Below are 19,877 nucleotides of genomic sequence, written 5' to 3' on the forward strand. Positions count from 1 at the left end.
AGCATTGTTCATTCAGTGCTCATAAATACAGACATACAGAATTTCAAAGCTGCTGAACTCTTAAAACTCTGAATTCAAATGTCATTTTCTCAGACAGTGTATTAGGGAACTCTAACTGCATCCAGTGAGGATACAGACAGAAAATCATTTGTTAGAAACTTAGTTATAGTCTTTCCTGACTTCTGGCTATAGTATCTTTGTGGGTCAAGAAACAAAATGTTGCAGCTTTGACTCTTCAGCATAGGAAGGAAGAAGCAGTCGACATAAAGCCACTCCTATGAAGTACAGAAAGGTTTCAAAGAACAAACTGGAGAGAGATGCTTTCAACTTTATCATTCCCCTCAGCTCTCCTCTCTACCCCCCAGTAAACTCAAAGTTGTGGAAAGAAATATATCAGCACATTCACACATCTGTTGGTTATTGATTGATGAAATAGATATGTACAATGTCTATAACAAAGTATTAAATTCTTCATGTTCCGCTACTCATGACTGCTTTGCTGTGCATGCATATCAGAACACTGGGAAGCAAAGCAGTTACCCACAAGTCTCCACCCCATACTTCCCAGCTTCCCATGCTGAAGTTGTGAGGTCTGCCTGCCTTGCCTGGGAAAGAATATGAGCACTACATTGCAAGCAAGTAGAAGACGACAAGCATTTAACACCAGCCTTAAAAAAAAAAAAAACAAACCAAAACAAAACAAAACCCACAAAAACACCCACCAACAAAAACCCCGATGCTACACTAGAGAAAGGACTAATTCATAACTACATAGTAGGTGTGCTAAAACTATATTATCCCTATTAATATCATGTTGTCCCTATTTAAGTGGCCTCACTAAAGAATTCCTAAGTCATTAACTCCTAAGAAAAAGGAAGAGGAACCTCTATGCATCAGATTGGCAAGAGTAAACAAGAAAGTTTGAGAAACAATAACATAAAAAGGAGACCAAATAAAACACAGTAACTTAGACCTATTTCACCATACTACTCTTACTCTCAAACTTTCAGACTATTTCCAAGAGACCTATAGTCATTCCATAACCACACATTAGCCTGCAATACAGGTCAGCACAGAGCTGCTTATATAGCTGGCTCTCGTACCAGATCCCACTGTGGTTTCCTCACATTTCATTTACCCTTACAAATGCATCATGAAATGAGCCTGAGAGAGCAAAAAGAGCAGCAAGTAAACTCTCTATGAAAATCGTAAAAGGGTAGAGAAAGAGGAAAACAAAAATACCAGACAGATGCAGATGTGCAAAATGAAAAACATCAGAAAGGGTAACTGCACTAAGAGAACAGGCAAAAAAAGATCGCTAGCTACAAATTTGCAAGGCTTCCAACATAAGGGAAACAAACCACTCCAGTGTCACAGCTAAAACGTAATTTTAAAAACCCACAAAAAACTATAATAGTACATATATAGATGCCTACTTAAATCCCCATTTCAACTGCAGTACCCACATCTTTATTCAGAAACTCACTACCTACTAAGTTCTCTATTCCCCTCATTAAATTGAATTTTTTTTTAGTTCTCTTTACAAGAGTAATCCCATATACACACATGTGCACACACTCTCTCCCCTCCAACATTCATTCTTTAAAAAAGGTGAGCAATTATTGTACAAATGTCATATAGTGTGGTTGAAGTAATGAGTAACTGATGAGTCCAAGATAAAGATACTGTTCCTCATGAGACAGGTTTACTTAAAGAACAGCACTACTCTGCTTAAAGAAACCACAATTTCCAACTTAAAGACAGCCGTGTTAGTACACATTGATGAGTAGAGGTTTAATTTGTCTCATACCTTGCTAGTAGATGCCTTGTAAGTTGTCTTTAATTTCTGAGAAAGCTGACTGGTACTATGACTGGCTGTTGAGACAAATAAATTCAGAGGAAGATATTTTAAATACAGCATTAGTTCATTTGTATAAGTAACTGGTATTAATTCCCTTCAATAAGATTCTAAGTTTTGGCAAGCAAAGTACACAAAAAATAAATTAAAAAATACTAATTTAAGATTCTTTGTGGTTCTCTTACCTTTTGTTTTCAGTTGTCCTTTGCTCAGTTCAGCTCCATCAATTGTCTGTCCTTCAGCTGCTAAACGCTCATTCAGCGTATCAATCTCTCTACGTACTAACAATAACAAAAATTCACATTAATACAAAAAATTGAGTATCATTAACAACATCATTAACATACTATTTCAGAATTGTTATGGTTAGTAAGTAATCTATTTTATGCTAAGGACAGGAAAAGAGATCAGCTGTGATTCTACAAAAACAGGTCTCACCAAGACATAAAACAAGACTCATGCTAAATTTGCCAGAGATCAACCTTGACCCAGATTCCAAGGAAAGTATTAGTGGCTTCTAATTACTGTTACTTTTACTAGTAAATGTGGCTAAGGATTAACAAAACAGCTTCTGTGAAATACATGGCACACCCACACTGAATTAAATCCAACAGAAGACAGAAAACTTGCAGTATCACAAATATTTTCGCCACCGAACTAGTATGTTATTTCTTGACAAAGACTTTATTAAACATGAAATAGCATTCTCCCCTGAATGCCTGTCTACTGTTAGAGTTTCAGTAAGGTAGTGCAGCAAATGTATATTTTTATACTTTGAAATACATTAAAAAACATAGAATGACATATACATTTTACATTCAAGTGTTTTAGAAACACTAAATACAATCAAAATATTCTCATTGTACATCAGACAAAGTATGTATTTGTAACAAGAATAAGCTTTTCTAACAATTATTTATAACTCTTACCAGTGCTGTTTCAACACAAGACAGAGCGATGGCATAGCTAAAACAAATCAGGTACTTGTAAATGATTTCCAGTGGCTGAGCTGGTTTAAAGTTGCTCAACTTCACTTTATAAAGAACATTTTCAGTGGCTTGCTTACAGTTTTTTTCTCAAAATCTGGGCTGATACTCTTTCAGTGTTCTGCTCAGGTGAAATCTTATTGAGAGGCTTTAACCAAGAAGTTTTTCACTGTTCTTGAGAATAAGTCTAGGTCTGTCTTTCCACAAATTCTTAGGACTTCTTTAAAAAAAGTCATTCACTTCCAGGCTTTGAAATGTGGGAGAATGTGACCCGTCAGGAGTACGATCTTTGCCATTTCTGAGAAATTCACTGAAGTCTCAGTTCTAAGCACTAGAAAAGTCAGTTTACACTCCATACCACATCCAAGTGCTTGAAGTGAGCAAAGCAAGATTCTCTCTCCTGTGTTCTCAGTCACATAAACCTAAACTTCTATAAAACACAGACAATATGAAAGAGAAGTAAAGAAAGAGACAGGCTTGTAGGAACAGATGACTGAAACAAACCAGCCAAGCAGACAGAAGAATTGCCTGAAAGGATTAAGACTGAAGCCTGGAAGGGATAAGAAAAGGAAGAAACTAGAAATAAGTTGTAATAAGGGAAAGGGAACGTATGAAAAGCCAGGGAGGAAAAAACTGAGATTCTCTACATACAGTAACCGCAACACTAATGTAGGAATTAGACCAAGAACAATAAATAACAGACTGAGCATCAGAAGAGAAAAACTTAGAAATTGTCAGAGGGGTGGAAAGAGATCACAAAGGCCAGGAATGAACTAGAACTGCAAGGTGAAGAAGAAAGATGAAGAAGAAACAGAAATGGAATGGAAGGAAAATAATCATACTCTGGACGGTACAGACAAATTCACCACTTGTTTTCTGATAAACATTTTTGAAGTTTGAGGTGGGGGATCCCTACTTTTCTTGCTACGAGTCAACTTCTCAGCAGGAGGCTGAGAGCTCAGTTGTGCAAATTGTCACTGAAAAATGTGTAGTGTTGATGATAGCCTTTAACCAACATAATTTCAGGTTTTAAGAGAATAAAAAGCCAGCACATTTTCAAAAAGCACACAAGAACATTTTTTTTTTTTAACATGAGTGTTTGGTTTAACTGTGGGAACAGATTAGGTGTGAAAAAAAAATTGATGTGGAGCCAAACCAGACAGATTCTACAATTCAGAAGCCAAGCCATGCAACACAGCTTCCAAAATCCAGCAAGGAAAATTGAGCAGAGGCTTTACTGCATGACCGCCTGTGTTACTTTGGATCCTCTTACCTCACCTTGGATCACTTACATTACCATATGACTGCACTGTCATTAAACAAATAACATTTTTTGTAGATACACCTGGAATATTTATCCGAGTGCTTGACTTCAAAATTCATTAACAGTTGCAGGTGCTGGTTATACAATGTACTAAGTAGCATGATCCAAACCCACCATATTTTACACTTTTTCAAGTAAGACACTTTTCCAACTTTATTTACTAATATTATGTCATTAAAATTAAGCCTGTAAATATACAACAAAGCCACAAACTTCAATGGCTGAACAGAGTTACGTGCCATGTTATTCTGGCAGTATCAGAGCCTACAACAACAAGGAGACAGCCACTTCACTTTCTTTGCCTAAGAGTCAAGGAGGATGACGTACATCAGTTCTCACTACTTGTGTCAAAGAGCTAAGAAAGTGATTTTTCTGAAAAGGTACAAACCCCATCTTTGGCTACTAGTTCAAAACAATTCCTAAACTCCTCACAGAAAAGCTACAGTAATTACACTACAGTATCCAAGGTAAGTGCCTTAATTAGCACTTTATCCTAAATCCAAACAATTCGTAAGTTGCTGGAAAAAAATAGATACTCACATTCCAAATTTTCAATATACAGGTTTTCAAACTCCCGCTCTATTTGTCCAAAAAGTTCAAGCAGTGTATTCCGGACAGAAGATGGTAGTTTAGAATCCTAGAAGGCAAAATATTGTGGTGTATATTTTTCTTCACCTATATTTTCTGTAGTTACCCTTCAATCTTAAACTGATTTTAGCAGTTTTCTCTATCTCCCAGCAAGGAGAGAAATTAAAACTACTGCTAGTGTAGAACACAAAACCAAAAGCAAAAAGCTCTGTGCATCATAAAATTATTCATTTTACATACTCTTTCTTATGTCTTACATACATACAGACAGAATTCAAATCATGGTTTTTTTTGTTTTTACTAGAGATAAATTATAAAACCAAGGTACATGTACAACTCATTAAAGAAAAAAGGTTGAAAAAAAAATTTATAGTATAATGTGAAGGTGCTTCCAGTTCAAGAAGAAAGAATACCTTTGGTTGACAAAGTAATTCAGAAGTTGACTATGCATTAGACTAGGAAGTTGCCATCACAAAGCACCTTATTACTAAAGCTTGAGACAAACTAACCTTTCAAACATATTTTTAACATCTACCTACTGTTGTCACTAACCACAACAAAGTGTGAAGGAAACTGCAATTTCTAATCTTTCCCTCCCCAGATATTATTCAAGCATCTCCTCTTCAAAGAAAACATTTTGAAGCAAATTCACAGAGGAGGGCTGATTTTTTTTCTTCAGCATAATCAACATAGCAATTCCAAGGCACAAAAACAAGTATGTAATAAAACCGCTGACACAGGATTTGTATGATCTGAGCTCAATACACAGCTTGACCACAAGTTTCTGTTGGCAAGTTATTTAAATTTTATTAATCTGCCTATAAAACAGAGATCAGCACTATATTTTCCCTGAACAAATGCATACCACCTCCAAAACAAGTAAGTATTGATTTCTGTTGGGAGTCAAGGTTCTCACTATATCAATGATTCTGATATCAAACACTGTTAAGCAGACAGTGAGTAAAGCAGAAGACAACTGACTGCAGTACACTGAGAACCTAGTACTAACAAACATCTTAAAATTTTAAGCACAGCATCCTACTAAAAAATGGCAAAGTAGAAAGGAGAAAATATGGTCATAGTCTAATAACTATAATCAATTAATCAACTACCAGTATGGATCAAAGGACGAACCGTCCTTGCTCACTACGTAAATGAATTCTACTAAACCTGTCCTATTCTTCAGTTGCTGGTGGACCACAATATGTAAGTTGGCTTACTGCACTTATTATTTATCTAGATAGCCAGCTATAAACTTTTTTTTAAAAGAAGTTTCCACTTAACTGAGCCTTACCCTAACAATGAAAAAGCTCAACTACTCCTTTGTAGCGCATCTAACCAGTCATCTCAGAATTCAGTAAGACAACATCTTATTAATGGACAAACCTGTAAATAATGCAGCTGTATTCAAAAACTGAGAAATATCTATGCAAGGAAACAAGTTACCAATTTTCAAAGTGAAATTAATATGGTATCATGTATACCATATTATTAATATATCAATGTTCATCTATCAAATATACAGGGAATGTGCCTATCAGCAACTTCTACTTTGTTTAAACAAAGTAAAAGTCTGTAATTTCAAAATCTTGAAATCATCAGCTATGAGCAAAAAAAGAAATTGAGTCAGCTTCTGCCACAGCACAAACCACTATGTCGGTTCTAGAAGTACAGAAGAAGCATTACTAGAATGGGAGTACAAATGTTAGCACAGGACGCCACCCAAATTCCAGCAAACTTCATTATTCAATGCAAGTTTAAGGATGATTATAGCTTGTTTTATTCTTAAGTGTTCCAGCAAACCCAAACCAAAAGAAATTGGTTCCATTCCTATAAACCGACTGAATTAGGAAGAAGCATGTGCATACTAGCCATCAGAGGGCAGTATGCGCCTTCCACCAAGTCAGCATCTAAACAACCAGAATTTAATCTCGCTCACATTTTGGTTCGCACAGTCAAGATGATTGTCTTCAGAAACAATGAGAAAAGCCTACCATGATCCCGATTTTATATGTTATTTCTGAATATCAATTTTAAAGAGAAGAGCAAGAGAAACCACTAATAGCCATGACACAGAGCACATCTGCTTTGTGCATAATTTGGTTTTACACCAGTTTCACAGCTACTTTAAGCTGTGGCACTGTGCTGAAAGAAGTGGTACTATGCTCCTTATGTCCCCCTAGGACATTCCTTTCTGCATCTTCATCTGCATCTCCCTTGAGACAGTACTTTTGTTCACATTCACAGTCAACCAGAATGTGAAACAGATCTCAATTAACACCAACTTGAAACAAAATTGATTAAACAAGAGCACTATACAAATGAAACACTATTAAAGAAACACTGAAATTAGAAGAATTATTTCTGATTCAATTACCCAATAATTCCATACAGCAAGGTTATGGAAGAAACTAACTTATCCTACAACTTTTGAAACAGAAAAGGAGACATAGGAAAGGTTTTCAATCCACTTCTCAGAGCCTGAAAGCATAAGCAAATCTAAACGTGTCCTAAAGTAACCAGCAGAGTAAAACGCATCCACTTCCTTTACTCTCTTTAAAGTTGGCATTATTTAAATTAGCTTATTAAAATACCATGTAATAATGTTATCTGTCTATCTGCAAAAGTACTTATCTAGATCTCCTGCGGTTTACAGCTCCACTGTGAAGGGGCATTAATACTCCCTACTCGTTAGAATCTGCCACTGGCTGTTTAAGGTTAAAGGTCAAAATAATTAAATAAAATGAAAGATAAAACATCTAAAACATTTGCATATTACAGCATAATACACTTACAGAATTTGGTAAGAAATACTAAAACAGCTGAAAATTTTGGTTTACTACACAGAAGTGACAGCATGCCTTGACCTCTCAGCTGCCCTTCACTCCTTTCCTGAAGCAAGGCTGCCAATAGTCCAAATGCGTGAATGGTTTTCTATCTAAGTACTTACATTCTTCAACTTCTAGACAACTAGAAGCAACAACTTGGGCTCCGTTAGTTCCCAGAAAGCTAACACTGCAATTTACTGAATAATAGATTCAATTAAGAAAAATTTTAAAAATATGTCACAACACCGAGAAACCACAAGGTTTTCCCTTCAGAGTATCTGTAGAGTCCAGAAAGTGAGGTTTCTCATAGCCAAAGACTGTTAGTATTTCAAACCACCTCTCTGATAAAAATCAAGTTTTGCATCATCTTTGCCAGGCCCACATTAACATTGCATAGTCAATTTGACAATAGAGTTTTCAAACTGATATTTGCTTATCTTTGGCAGCACTACTTCAAACACTTGGTATAGGAGCCTTACCTACAGTTAACCTCAATATTATTAGGTGAAATACTCCAAGTGGCTCCAGATTGCGTCCACTACACAGACTGACACAATTAAGAAAATTACAAAAGTTTGTGGTGGCTGTTCTTTCCCTTACGTTTAATACACAGAAGATCACACCTTCATTTGAGCCAAATTAAAAAAAAAAAAAATACAAACAAAAATTTAAGTTAGCTCATGCCCCTGTCAAGCAGGCAAAATTTGTTTACTTTATGGAAAGGAATGCACAACAGCGTTCCCACTAATACCTCCCCTATCAGAATCATAACAACAAATATTTTGTTTTATTCATATTCGTGGGTTACTACTATTCCAAATTCAAACGTACAAAATCAAGAATCAATCTTCAACTTTAAGGAGGAGGGGAGGTGCAGCAAAATAAATAGGTTGTTTCTTCATATTTCTTCATGGTTTTATCATTCACGTAAGAATACACAAAAGCTGATAAAAAGCACCACAGGTCTGAATACAACCTGAAACACGGTCAACATCCACATCAATAGTTTCCAAAGACAGTCAGCACTCACAAGCAAGGAAGTCTGCTGTTCCTGCAACTTTACTGAACATATTTCATTACTTAAGTTCACTTAATTTCTTCACATAGAAAATACTCCACATAAAAAAGTTACGGAAGTTACCCAAGCAGCAGCGTATTATCTTACCTGCCCTTCCAACATGTCTCTCTGCAGTCCTGCCCGTTCTTGCTCGGAACTGTTGGTTCTTCGGATTGAAAGACTGTGTGATTTACGTTTCTGCTTTGCTTGGCGAGCAGATGCACAACTTCCACTTTCTATTGGCATTACTTCAAAAAAACAGCTTCACAGAGGCTCCTATGATAAACTAAGGACAAGCATTACACATTACAAATTGCTTTGCCAAACTAACCAGAGTTTAAATTTTTTTTTCTCAAAATAGAAATACTTAGTTCTACTAAATCTCGGAGTTGTTTGGGGTGTCATTACAAAGAAGGGATCCCTATTACTTATAGCTATTCTTCAAACAACATGAAGTTCAAAAACACATATGCATATACATAAATAAAGTGGAATCACTTCTGCATTACTTATTCATTAGCTAACAAACCTCCACAAAAGGAAAATTAATTCCACTACCTTGCTCATTTTGGAGAACACTAGCAGAGACAGCCCCAAAATGCTTCCAGGAAACAACTATTATGCATACTATATTTCACTGAAATGCATGCAAAATTAAAACCCAGCTGGAAAATGAAAGCAAACAGACATGATAATTTAGGGACACTGTCAGGTTAAAAATGTATTATGCAACATTAAGTGTTAGTATTCAAAATTTAATACATGTGCTTGTTTACACATAAGCAGAAATGAATTTTAATGACAGAAAACTACTTTCCACCATTTTTGACAGCTCATGGTTTCACTTTCTTGGATAGTAAAAGTACCCATGAACTTATGAGAAGAGTGGAAGTGCACCTGACTTACCAGGTGGTTGCTGTTGTTGTTAATTTTTGTCAGCCTGTTAAAGCCAAATATGCCTTTTAATAACCTTAAAAACACCTGACAGTATCACCAATTAATATTACCATGCATGATCTACTGCTTTCCCCTGTTTAAGAAAAATCAAATTATGTTTGATTTCTTGCATAGACGTGGAGAATATGTTCTGGAGAATATATTGTTTACTGTCAAAATCTTATTTTTTCCAAACTTTTAATTACTGGATTTTTTTTAAATTAAACCTGATATTCAACAGAAATTATTTTTAGTTTCATGGGGTACCAGTTGTTAAACATTTCAAATGTTTTAAGATTGATTACTCAAAATTGTTTGATCATGAACACCGAGAACGAAACAAAAATTCATTCTCCAGCATAAATGACTTCTGAAACAACAATTACAACTTAAAATAGGTGCAATAGTCTGCAGAGAAATAGGAGAGCAGAGTTGGCAAAGCTAACAAGGCAACTGAGCTTCCTTTGAAATAAGCTGATCAGAGAAAATTTAAACCAAACCCAGGGCCACTTCCAATTTAAGATCCGCCAACACACTAGATCTCAAGCTAGGAATGAGCACCATCACTATTAACAAGACTAGGCATTAACCAGTTCGGTGGTTCTCACATGGTATCTTCAGTTTTTTAACATATCATAAAGCCAAGGAAAAGCATAGCTTACTAAAAACACAGTAGGCGCCATGAATAAAAACAGCTTTAAATTTGCTTTGGTTTTTATATCACAAAATGAAAATATATAAGGATATTTAAATTTATATCAAAATGAGACCAGATTTAGTTAAGGTTTTGATGCCCATCCATCCTCAAAATTTCTCATTAAAAAACTTGGTATTTTAATTAGCTTTTGGAACACCCAAGTTCCAGTAACCTGACACCAATTCCATAGTGAGTCTAAAATAAAATTCAGGTTGCACCAGTATCTTGTACTGCACTGAAATGATTTTGTTCATTTCCTCTGGACTCTGCACAGTCCTCCCCTGCACCTAATCCCATCAGAGCTTTTTATGTGTGATTAATCAGTAGTAACTAATTAGCTATGTTCACAAATTAAAGAAGAAAGAAGAGAAAGAACTACTATTGGGTAGCTTCTTATTTGACTACATTTCTTTTTTCACTGTGGCTAGGTTCCTCTGCCACAGAAAGACAGGACTGAAATTTTAAAAAGCCCATCCATAAACAAGTTATTGCCAATTTTCTGGGCTTCACTAAGTATCTCCCTGTTCCTGGACAGATGGTCAACAATTAGGAACAGGTTTTCAGTGCTCATCACATTTCTGTTTCTTTTCAAAATATGATCAGATCCCAAACACATGCATATTCTCCTCTCTTCCACCCTCCTTCCTATCCCCCTTGGGAACCACTCTTTCAATGGCTTTCAGTTTACTGCTTTCTGCCATGTTCGGATTACTTTTTAAGGCCCAAAGCATCAAACTCTGTGTGCACACACACAGACATGTTAGAGTTTTATATCTATACATACACCTAGTTACATATAATCACATAAATCAGTTAACACCATTTCACTTAAGATCTATGGAAAAAAAATCTAATTTCTAATTCCTGCCAGCTGTAGCTCCTGAGCTGTAGTTATACACAGAGATGTTAATATGGTTTATGCCTTACCAGGCTTTGTTTTAACTATGTTAACTTCCATTTGCCCTCTGCCCCTTCATTTTAGAGGACGTTACCAAGAAATACCCTGTTCTGGATTACTTCATAGAATCATAGAATGGTTTGGGTTGGAAGGGACCTTTAAAGGTCATCTAGTCCATCCCCCCTGCAATGAGCAGGGACGTCCTCAACTAGATCAGGTTGTTCAAAGCCCTGGTCCAGCCTGGCCTTGAATGTTTCCAGGGATGGGGCATCTACCACCTCCCTGGGCAACCTGTTCCAGTGATTCATCACTGTTACTGTAAACAAATTCTTCCTTATAGCTAATGTAAATCTACCCTCTTTCAGTTTAAAACCATTACCCTTTGTCCTGTCACTACAGGCCCCGGCAGAAACCCTCTCTCCGTCTTACTCATAAGCCCCCTTTAAGTATAAAAAGGCCACAATAATGTCTCCCAAGAGACTCCTCTTTCCCAGGCTAAACAACCCCAACTCTCTCAGTCTTTCTTCACAGGAAAGGCGTTCCAGCCCTGTGATCATTTTCATGGCCCTCCTCTGGACCCACTCCAACAGGTCTATGTCTTTCTTGTACCATTGGCTACGACTGGCTTTCTGGGCTGCAAGTGCACATTGCTGCCTCATGTCTGATTTTTCATCCCCCAGTATCCCCAAGTACTTCTCTGCAGGGCTGCTCCCACTCCATTCATCCTCCAATCTGTATTGATGTTGGGGGTTGCCCCAGCCCAAGGTGCACAACCTTGCACTTGGCCTCGCTGGACTCACGAGGTTCGCATGGGCGCACTCCTCAAACCTGTCAAGGTCCCTCTGGATGGCTTCCCTTCCCTCAACCGAATCAACTGCACCACTCAGTATCGGCACGTACAGATTTGGCAGCTACACGTTCTATCATGTAGAATTTAAAGGGACACAGTCAAACGCCTGAGATATTGCATTTTTACATAGTGAAATTCTCACATTAACTACACAAAAGTTTCTACTTTCACAGCTCATAAGCAAACAGAAAAGATTAGGTAAGAAACACCTCCATTATTGTATCTATTTGGTAGCAGCACTTCACCTGCAGCCAGTGTCACTGACAGTAACTGCACTCTCCTCATGCACCAGCATGACCACATCACTCATGCACTGTTCTGGCGAGAGCAAGCATGCACGCTCTTCCCCAGGCTCTGCAAGAGGGTGCACACAGCCATAGCAAAGCTGCAACCAAAGAGGCAACAAGCAGGCATGTGCATACAGAGGACAGGAAGGAGCAGCCGAAGGGGACTAGCTTCACTGCCTTCAATATTATTCTGAATTCCACCACATAGCCTTATAAACTTTTAGTAAGGGAGCGATAATTAAAGAGTTTTTAGAACCAGGATATAAATTCAGTTTAAAAAAGTGACAGTGTCCCTTTAAATATTAACTTCACTCTGACAATTGCAGAACTATTTTGATGCTAATTGCAACAGTAAGAAGCTATAGGTTTTTCAAGAGTAGATTTCACGAAACAGATCCTTGGCAATATGATGCTAAAAAAATAAATAAATAAGGTGCTCATTTCTAGCAGTTACCTGATTCCCCTTATTACATAAGGTTTTCAAACAATGAAAATTACCTGTCCAGAATATCAGTGTCATGTTACATATCCTATGAAAACCATATTAAATATTGATTAGTGAAACAGTCAGTAGTATACAAACCAGTCAAAGTCTTTCACATTTTTGAAACTTTTGTAGTTAGAATACACCAGATGACAGGAAAGGGGGTGAGGGAAAACATCAACACAAGTCAAGGCTGAGCACCAAATCCCAGTCAAACGAAGCAAGAAAAAAAGGCTTCAAAATGACCCATTATATATTGTTAGTCAGATGTAGTTAATCACAACTTTTGTGTGTTACAAATGGGTTCTGAAAAGATAAGTTCATTAAATTCACTTTCCTTTTCCTTAGTAATTCTACAAGTAGGATGAAAAATCATCAAGAGGTATAGGACTCTTGTTTCCTGAACCAAATTAAGCTGCATTCACGAAAGCTAAAAATTAGCTATCAAGAGCAAAAAAAGCTGAACAAAAGTACTTTCCGAGAAAAAAAGAAAAAAACAGAAAAGGGGGAAGAGTGTTGTATTACTAAACTATATTTAATAAGGGTGGCAGCTCACAAGTACTTTATTATTACAAAGCGAGCTTATAAGACATATTGAGCTTTCTGCTCAATCGTTTTGGAAAATGCTACGTTTGCATAGTGTTCTTCACACAATAATGTGTCCAAACCTCAAGAGAACGGTACCAAATGAATTTCTGACAAAGTCAATCAGCAGAAGCAGAGGAGAAAAACGTGTCCTAGAAAACATCTAGACCATAGGTGATTACTGCTTTCTGAATGCAAAGATACTTCGGTATTTCAGTTATGCTGTTTAATTAAACTCACAGCATATTTTACAGGGTGTTAAATTAAAGTTCTGCCACCTACCTTTCTGTAACAGATGTTACCATGTATTCAGTCACAGGAAATATTTCATCAGAGCAACAGTAACGAGCAGATGTGTAACCAATTATTGTTTTATTCAGCTACAACAGAGAAATGGCACCAAAAGTGCACACACTGGTCTTACTAGATTTAAAAATTCACTGCAACAATCAACTAATTCTACTTGCCTACTTCTTCTACTCTTGAACACGGAACAAGCAGACTGCTGAAAGGAAAGAATTCCTGGGGCATGCATGCTGCTGAAGCCAGGGAGAAAATCTGTTTTAAGAAGTGTCAGAGCACAGACAGAACGGCTACAGTATTGCATTTCCTTTTTTGTTCGTTCAAGACAACACACAAGTCTGGAAAGGGAAAGCATCAGGAAGTTTCAGCAACATGTCTTACCCAAGATCTCCCTGCTCCATTTTGTTTAGAGTTTAGCAATAGTAATACTCACTAATTAAAGGATTGTTTAAAGAAAAAGCAACAACAACAACAACAAAAAACAGAAAACAAAACTGAAACAGTTCTACTGTATTTGTGTGTGCTCTTAAATCTCTTAGTCTCAAGTCTCTCATTTTCAAACATGGTTTAGAACAAAATTTCAGTGTATACTACATAAGAAACAAAGGCTTTTTGCAATAGTAATTATTGTCCTGTGCAACATTAGAACCTTAAGATACAAAGGTGCCAATCAACATGGTTTGGTTTTTTTTGGTTTTTTTTACAGAGTGGGGAGGGAAAGGGGAAAGAGAGGAGAATGATTACAGTCACTGAGTTCTTAATGACATGTAACTTGGTTTGACAGCATTACTCATGAGTTAAGGAAATTTAAGTATCAAAGTACGCCACTACATTCTTTACTAATGTAAAGAAATCAAATTTAACGGAGTAAGACTTCCATTTTGAGGTCTTCAGTGAACAATTTGTTTCAAGGATGCTGTACATTCAAGTGCCATTAATTCAATGCAAGCTCCAAGAATACAGCACACCTGAGAAAGATCAGGCTAAACAGACTTCTTTGTAAGACTAGTTGTGTTTTCTAAAGATAAATATTTAAGAAACAAAACCATTCCAGGTCATCACAGATGATGCTAGAGCCACTGATAAGTGTGCTCAAACCTTCTGAAATCCACTTGAGCATTACAACATTTTTTTTTTCTAAATTTAGTGCAGCATACTTTCAAATAAAACTGGATGTTCCTAGAAATGTAAAAAGGGAAAGCATCCACCACTGAAAAGGTGACAACCTCCCTTCAACAGAAAGCATAGTAAAGAAGCTGCGTCAATGAATTTTAAGTATGTTATACAGCTGGAAATCAACGATAAAAGCTTTAACACATTAGTATCTACTCTGAGCAAGCTTCTAACATCAACATCGAAGCATAAGCCAGCCCAGTTTTGCTGCTAGCAAGCTTTGATCTTGCTAATTCAACTGTGTCAGCAAATGCTGCAGTCACACCAAAATGCAGTGCAGACCTAGCCTCACAAACAGTCTACTAAAGCAAGAAATGATACTCTCAATCATAGAGACTTATTTTAACTGATATTAAACAACAATAATTATCAAACTTGGATGATTTTTTTTTGTTTAGAATATAGAAGAAACCTGCCTGGGTCCACTAATAATCATCAGACCAAGACCTGTTAAGTGAAATTGCTGATGTCCTGAAAGCATATAACTTTCCTTTGTGATCCGTGCCACCTATGCTCGCTGAGTGTGCTCACTGTTTCAACTAGCTTGAATGGTACAAGGTACAATAGAATCTTACATTTAACACTAGGTAGTTACCTATGAGTATATATCGTACCTTGTTTTATTAATAGGTATTGATGAGCTGACTTTACTGAAGAGTTCTACAGACAGTATCAGGTCCTGCTAAATTACTTACTGCTGGTTAAATCCTAAAATATGTTTGAAGGCTACTTTTTCCTTAGCTGTTTCACAGACATTTTCGGACCCATTCCCGTATTAGCAAATCCCTAACAGCTTAGAAGTAGTCTACATGCATGCACACGTATGCAAATACAAGACCTAAGGGTGTGGAATCCTAAGGAAGTTCAAGAGTAAAGGCAGTTTAACCAGGTATTTGTTTAAGGAAGCACTGCACCACATTCAGAGGCCAGAAGCCTACTGTGCTAGTCTCTAAACAAACAATATTTAGGTACTTATTACCGGTGTACTAGATAAATTGCTATTATGCTTTTATGCAAGCAGACTGACCACTAATGTCATTGCTCTTCATTTGGGAATATAAATAAGTTCTAATAAATTAGAATCTTTCACTGCGTAAGACATCAACAAAAGCAAGTAACTTTGACACTAACTATAATACATTTAGCAAGCTTTTCTGAAGCACCAATAAATATCCTTTGTACAGCACATTCTTGAAGCATTTCCTCATTTGGCCTACCACAGAGAACTACCAAATCTTCCAACAGTATGCTAACAGCACTGCAAGTACCCAGTCCTTCCATCTTGAAACACTAAGACCTTCTCAAAATAGTCAGTGGGTATTACTTGAGGCTGAGAAAATAACAAATCACTCTGGTTTGTAAGGAGACCATCCCGATGCCTGTCCAGTCCTCAGCGGTCACGGGCAGGGTACTAACAAACTCCCCCCGCAGAGGTTTGAAGCAGTGGCCTCTGGAACAAGCCCCTCACCCTGGCCTCCACTTCACAAGACAAGCTACTAGTCTTAGCTCCAAGACTTAAAAATTCCATAACATAAATGATCCCAATCTCACCTCAACCATATTAAATGCAATACCAGTTAACTTCTCCTTACTTGACACATACTAGTTCTGGCTTGCAATTTCTGGATTTTGTAAGCTTTTCTTTTAAGACACTACCACCACACTCACAGTATTTCTTCAGTGACTGTACCAACAGCTTCAAGCATTTCAGTCCATACAAGAGGCTGCATCCTTTAAACAAGTCCTAAATTTAAAAGAAAGATGGTGGAAGGGCATGTCTACATTAGAGAGACAGTGCCATCTTAGAAACAGTTACCTTTAGATTTAACGTGATAAACCTAGTTCAGGGACAAACATACACATAAACAACTGGCATTAAAAACAAAAAGAACCAAACCACATTACAGTGGCCTCTGCCTTAAAGTCTAATGTTTGGGGCAGGCACCTTTTCTTAAAATAATTGCCCAAGTCCACAACACACAAAGCTACGTTTAAAGTTATTACAACAAGACACATTGGGTCTGACACACACACAAGATCGTATCTAATTTAAACTACTCTTTAGAAAACATACTTGAGGATTCTTGAGGTTACCAGCTCACTTTCAAAAATATCACACAGAAAATGCCAACAGCAGCCTTCCTTAGAAAACAGTTTCAGAAATTTGCTTAAGGAGAAAGATACTGCTGTGATGTTGCAAAATGGGTGCCTGAACAATAGCCGTTTGTATCATTTCAAGGTGTACTCAATGACACTGAATCACTTCAAAGAAGCTGTTCCACCAGTTCTTTACATAAATCTTCCAGGAATTACTGTTACAAAAAGCATACTTTAAAATGCTATAACGAAACAATCTTTGACAAGCTGGAAGATGCAACAAGAGGGATAAAAACATACATAGAAGTTTCTCTTTTCTCGCAAACACCAAGATGTCCTTGAGCAATGGCTGAAACTTGAAAAAGTTTTCCTTGCCTTTGTATGAGCACAATCTTTTTATTTAATTTCCTTCTACAACTGGAACCTAACATCTACTCAACCTCTGACCACATTAAGCATATTGATTCTTCCCTCAATTTTGGTTTCACCGTTTTTAGCTCAGGAAAAGAGAGAAATAGTGCAAATGGCTCTTTACAGACATAACTTCTACCCTTCTTGGACGGTTCCAAGTCATCCTCCCGCTGCCGAAGGCCAGATCTACCCCATCCCACCACAAACAGCGCTTCCCTTCCTCATGCAGTTGCGCCCCACTTCAGGGAATGTGGGTGTTTCGTTTTGGCTCCATTTGCACATGTGTCAGAGGACCTGCACTCAATCTGTAAAGTACCGAGGTTCTGCACTTGGCTTGTCCTTAGGATATGCAGCAGCACATAAACAAAGTTAGCGAGCAGAGTCTCCTCAGCGGGCACCCTCGGTTTTACTGTCTGCAGACCTGGAACCATCCCTACAGCCTCGGGCTGGAAGTGTTCAAAAAAAAAAAATCTTAAAAAAAAACCCCAACACGTAGGAGAAGAGAAGAAGAAGGGCTTATTTTCGCGTTTTTCGGTTTTTAAGAAAGAATGTGCAAGTCATTTCACGCGGAAATAAACCGGAACCGGAGGGCGGGGAGGGGGTGCCGAGGCGGGAGCCCCGCGCTGCGCCCCGGGCCTGGCGAGGCGGCGGCACCGCGCAGGGAGCGCCCGCTGCCCGCGCCGCCGCGCTCCCCCGAGACCCCGGCCCCGGCCCTTCCTCCCCTCCCCTTCCCTTCCCTTCTCCCGCGGCACCCCCCGCGCCGGGCCGCGCCCGCAGCCCCTCGGCGGAGCCACCGCTGCCGCCGGTAGCGGGGGTCTCGCCGGGCGGGAAGATGGCGGAGGGTCTGTGCCCCGCTATGGGGAGCGGGGCGCCGCGGCCCCCCGCACTCACCTGTCAGCCACAGCCGGGGCGGCGGGCGGGAAGGGGCAGGGCCGCAGGCGGCGGGGGGACGAGGAGGAGGAGGAGGAGGAGGGCGAGGGCGAGGGCGAGGGCGAGGAGGGCGGGAGGGACAAGGGCGGCAGCGAGGAGCCCGGCGCCGCGCTCCGGCAGCGACGCGCCTCTCCGCTGAGGAGCCCTCGCGGCGACATCCGGCGGCGGGCGGAAGCGGCGCGGGGCCCCCGCTCGCCGCCATGGCGACGGGGCGGCAGCGAGCGGGCGGCCGCTCCTCGCCACCCGCCCGGTGGCCGCTGCCTCCGGCGGCTTTTGCCCGGAGGCTCGGCAACGCCGCCGGAGCGGGGCTCCGGCCGCCATCGGACGGCGCGCGGCGGGAGGACGCCGTAAGGGAGATCGGTGCCTGCCGACAGCCCTGCTTGTGCTGCGGTGCCGAGTGCGGAGCCGCCGCAGGCGCGGAACCGGCAGCAGGCCGCCAAGGGCGGGGGCAGACGGCTGCGCTCCACCACCCCGCGCCCCCGTCCTTGGCTTTCAGCCCCGCACCTCCTAGGCGTTACTTTAATGCTGGCATTTTAAAAGCTGCGTGGTGTTTCACCCTAACTACTGCCCGAGTGGACCACTGTGGACCGAGAAGGGAGATGAAATTTTACCAAACCACCATTGGAATTCCTTATTTTTTAATATAGAATGGCTGGAAAAATCCGAATCTGGACTTTTTCTACTGGATCTGCAGATGAGATGGCAGAAAGAGCGAATCAAAGCTAACCACTACATTCTGCAAGTAGGCTGTTTGCTTTGAAGCTTACAAGACATAATTGAAATGTGATTAATCCCTTTGCTGATTAACACTTGGAAGAAACCTTCACCTAAAATTCGTACTCGTTGTAGCAGACTGTGAAAGTCAAAAGAGGCCTTTGCCTAATTATTTTCTCTCTTCCTGCAGATTATCTAGCTGCCTCAGAAGAGGTCTGTGAAAAGGCCACAAGAATATGTGCCTCAGAGCGAGGGCTGAAAATATTACATTTTCTTTTCATGTCCTTCCCAGCTACAAGTATGCCTGCTGGTCTTTTCTTGTCTTCATTTTCCTTTCTACCTCCTTTTGTGCAGTCATGCCTTAATTGCAGCTGTATAACACAGTCAAAAATAGTGTGTTTTACCTATTTACTAGCATTTTTTTCATCACTGGAGGCCATTCTACAAGATAACCAGCCTAGCTGGTTGAGACCTTCCCATAATTTTAGCCTTTTCCTTTCCTCAAAGCCACCAAAAGGAGAAAGGAAGGGAGCAAAATGAATAGCTAAATGGCTTGAAGGAGAGGAAAAGGGGGCAGGCAGAACAGGCGAAAGAAGATGGGCAAGAGGCAGAGCAGAGTTGCCGGGGAGGAAGCCTGAACACAACCTGACCAAATGCCACTGTTTGCCGCTTTGAATTCTGTTTACCGTTGGTGCAGTTGCAGTCACCTCAGCCATCTTAGCCAAGTCACAGCTCCAGTCCTCAGCTATTCAGTTCCTAACTAAACATTTGCTTAAGCCTCTTTATTCCTACTGAAATTACTTCATCCTAATATAATTCTACTGTACCATAACAGTTCTAGCTGTAAGTGTCAAGGAAAAGCAAGAGCACA

The 19,877-nt window shown here is 39.4% G+C and overlaps 1 protein-coding gene across 2 annotated transcripts in view; it reads right to left on the minus strand.

The window, feature by feature from the left end:
• WDR37 (WD repeat domain 37) overlaps nucleotides 1–18,402 on the minus strand; it is a 48,904-nt gene extending 30,502 nt beyond the window's left edge. Inside the window, exons 1-6 of one of the 2 annotated variants that reach the window (XM_087729633.1) lie at nucleotides 18,254–18,402; nucleotides 12,808–12,839; nucleotides 8,750–8,927; nucleotides 4,709–4,805; nucleotides 2,044–2,139; nucleotides 1,811–1,875 (exon numbers count right to left, since the gene is read on the minus strand). In XM_087729633.1, coding sequence (XP_087585759.1) covers nucleotides 1,811–1,875; nucleotides 2,044–2,139; nucleotides 4,709–4,805; nucleotides 8,750–8,887 — 396 coding nt within the window. In that variant the 5' untranslated portion in view covers nucleotides 8,888–8,927; nucleotides 12,808–12,839; nucleotides 18,254–18,402. The remainder of the gene's footprint in view (nucleotides 1–1,810; nucleotides 1,876–2,043; nucleotides 2,140–4,708; nucleotides 4,806–8,749; nucleotides 8,928–12,807; nucleotides 12,840–18,253) is intronic. The other variant, XM_087729624.1, reaches the window with a different exon arrangement.
• Nucleotides 18,403–19,877: the final 1,475 nt, after the last annotated feature.

The sequence above is a fragment of the Nipponia nippon genome, unplaced genomic scaffold (genome assembly GCF_047370975.1).
Source record: "Nipponia nippon isolate SJK-2023a ecotype South Korea unplaced genomic scaffold, ASM4737097v1 scaffold_1, whole genome shotgun sequence".
In the NCBI taxonomy this organism is placed as follows: Eukaryota; Metazoa; Chordata; class Aves; order Pelecaniformes; family Threskiornithidae; genus Nipponia; species Nipponia nippon.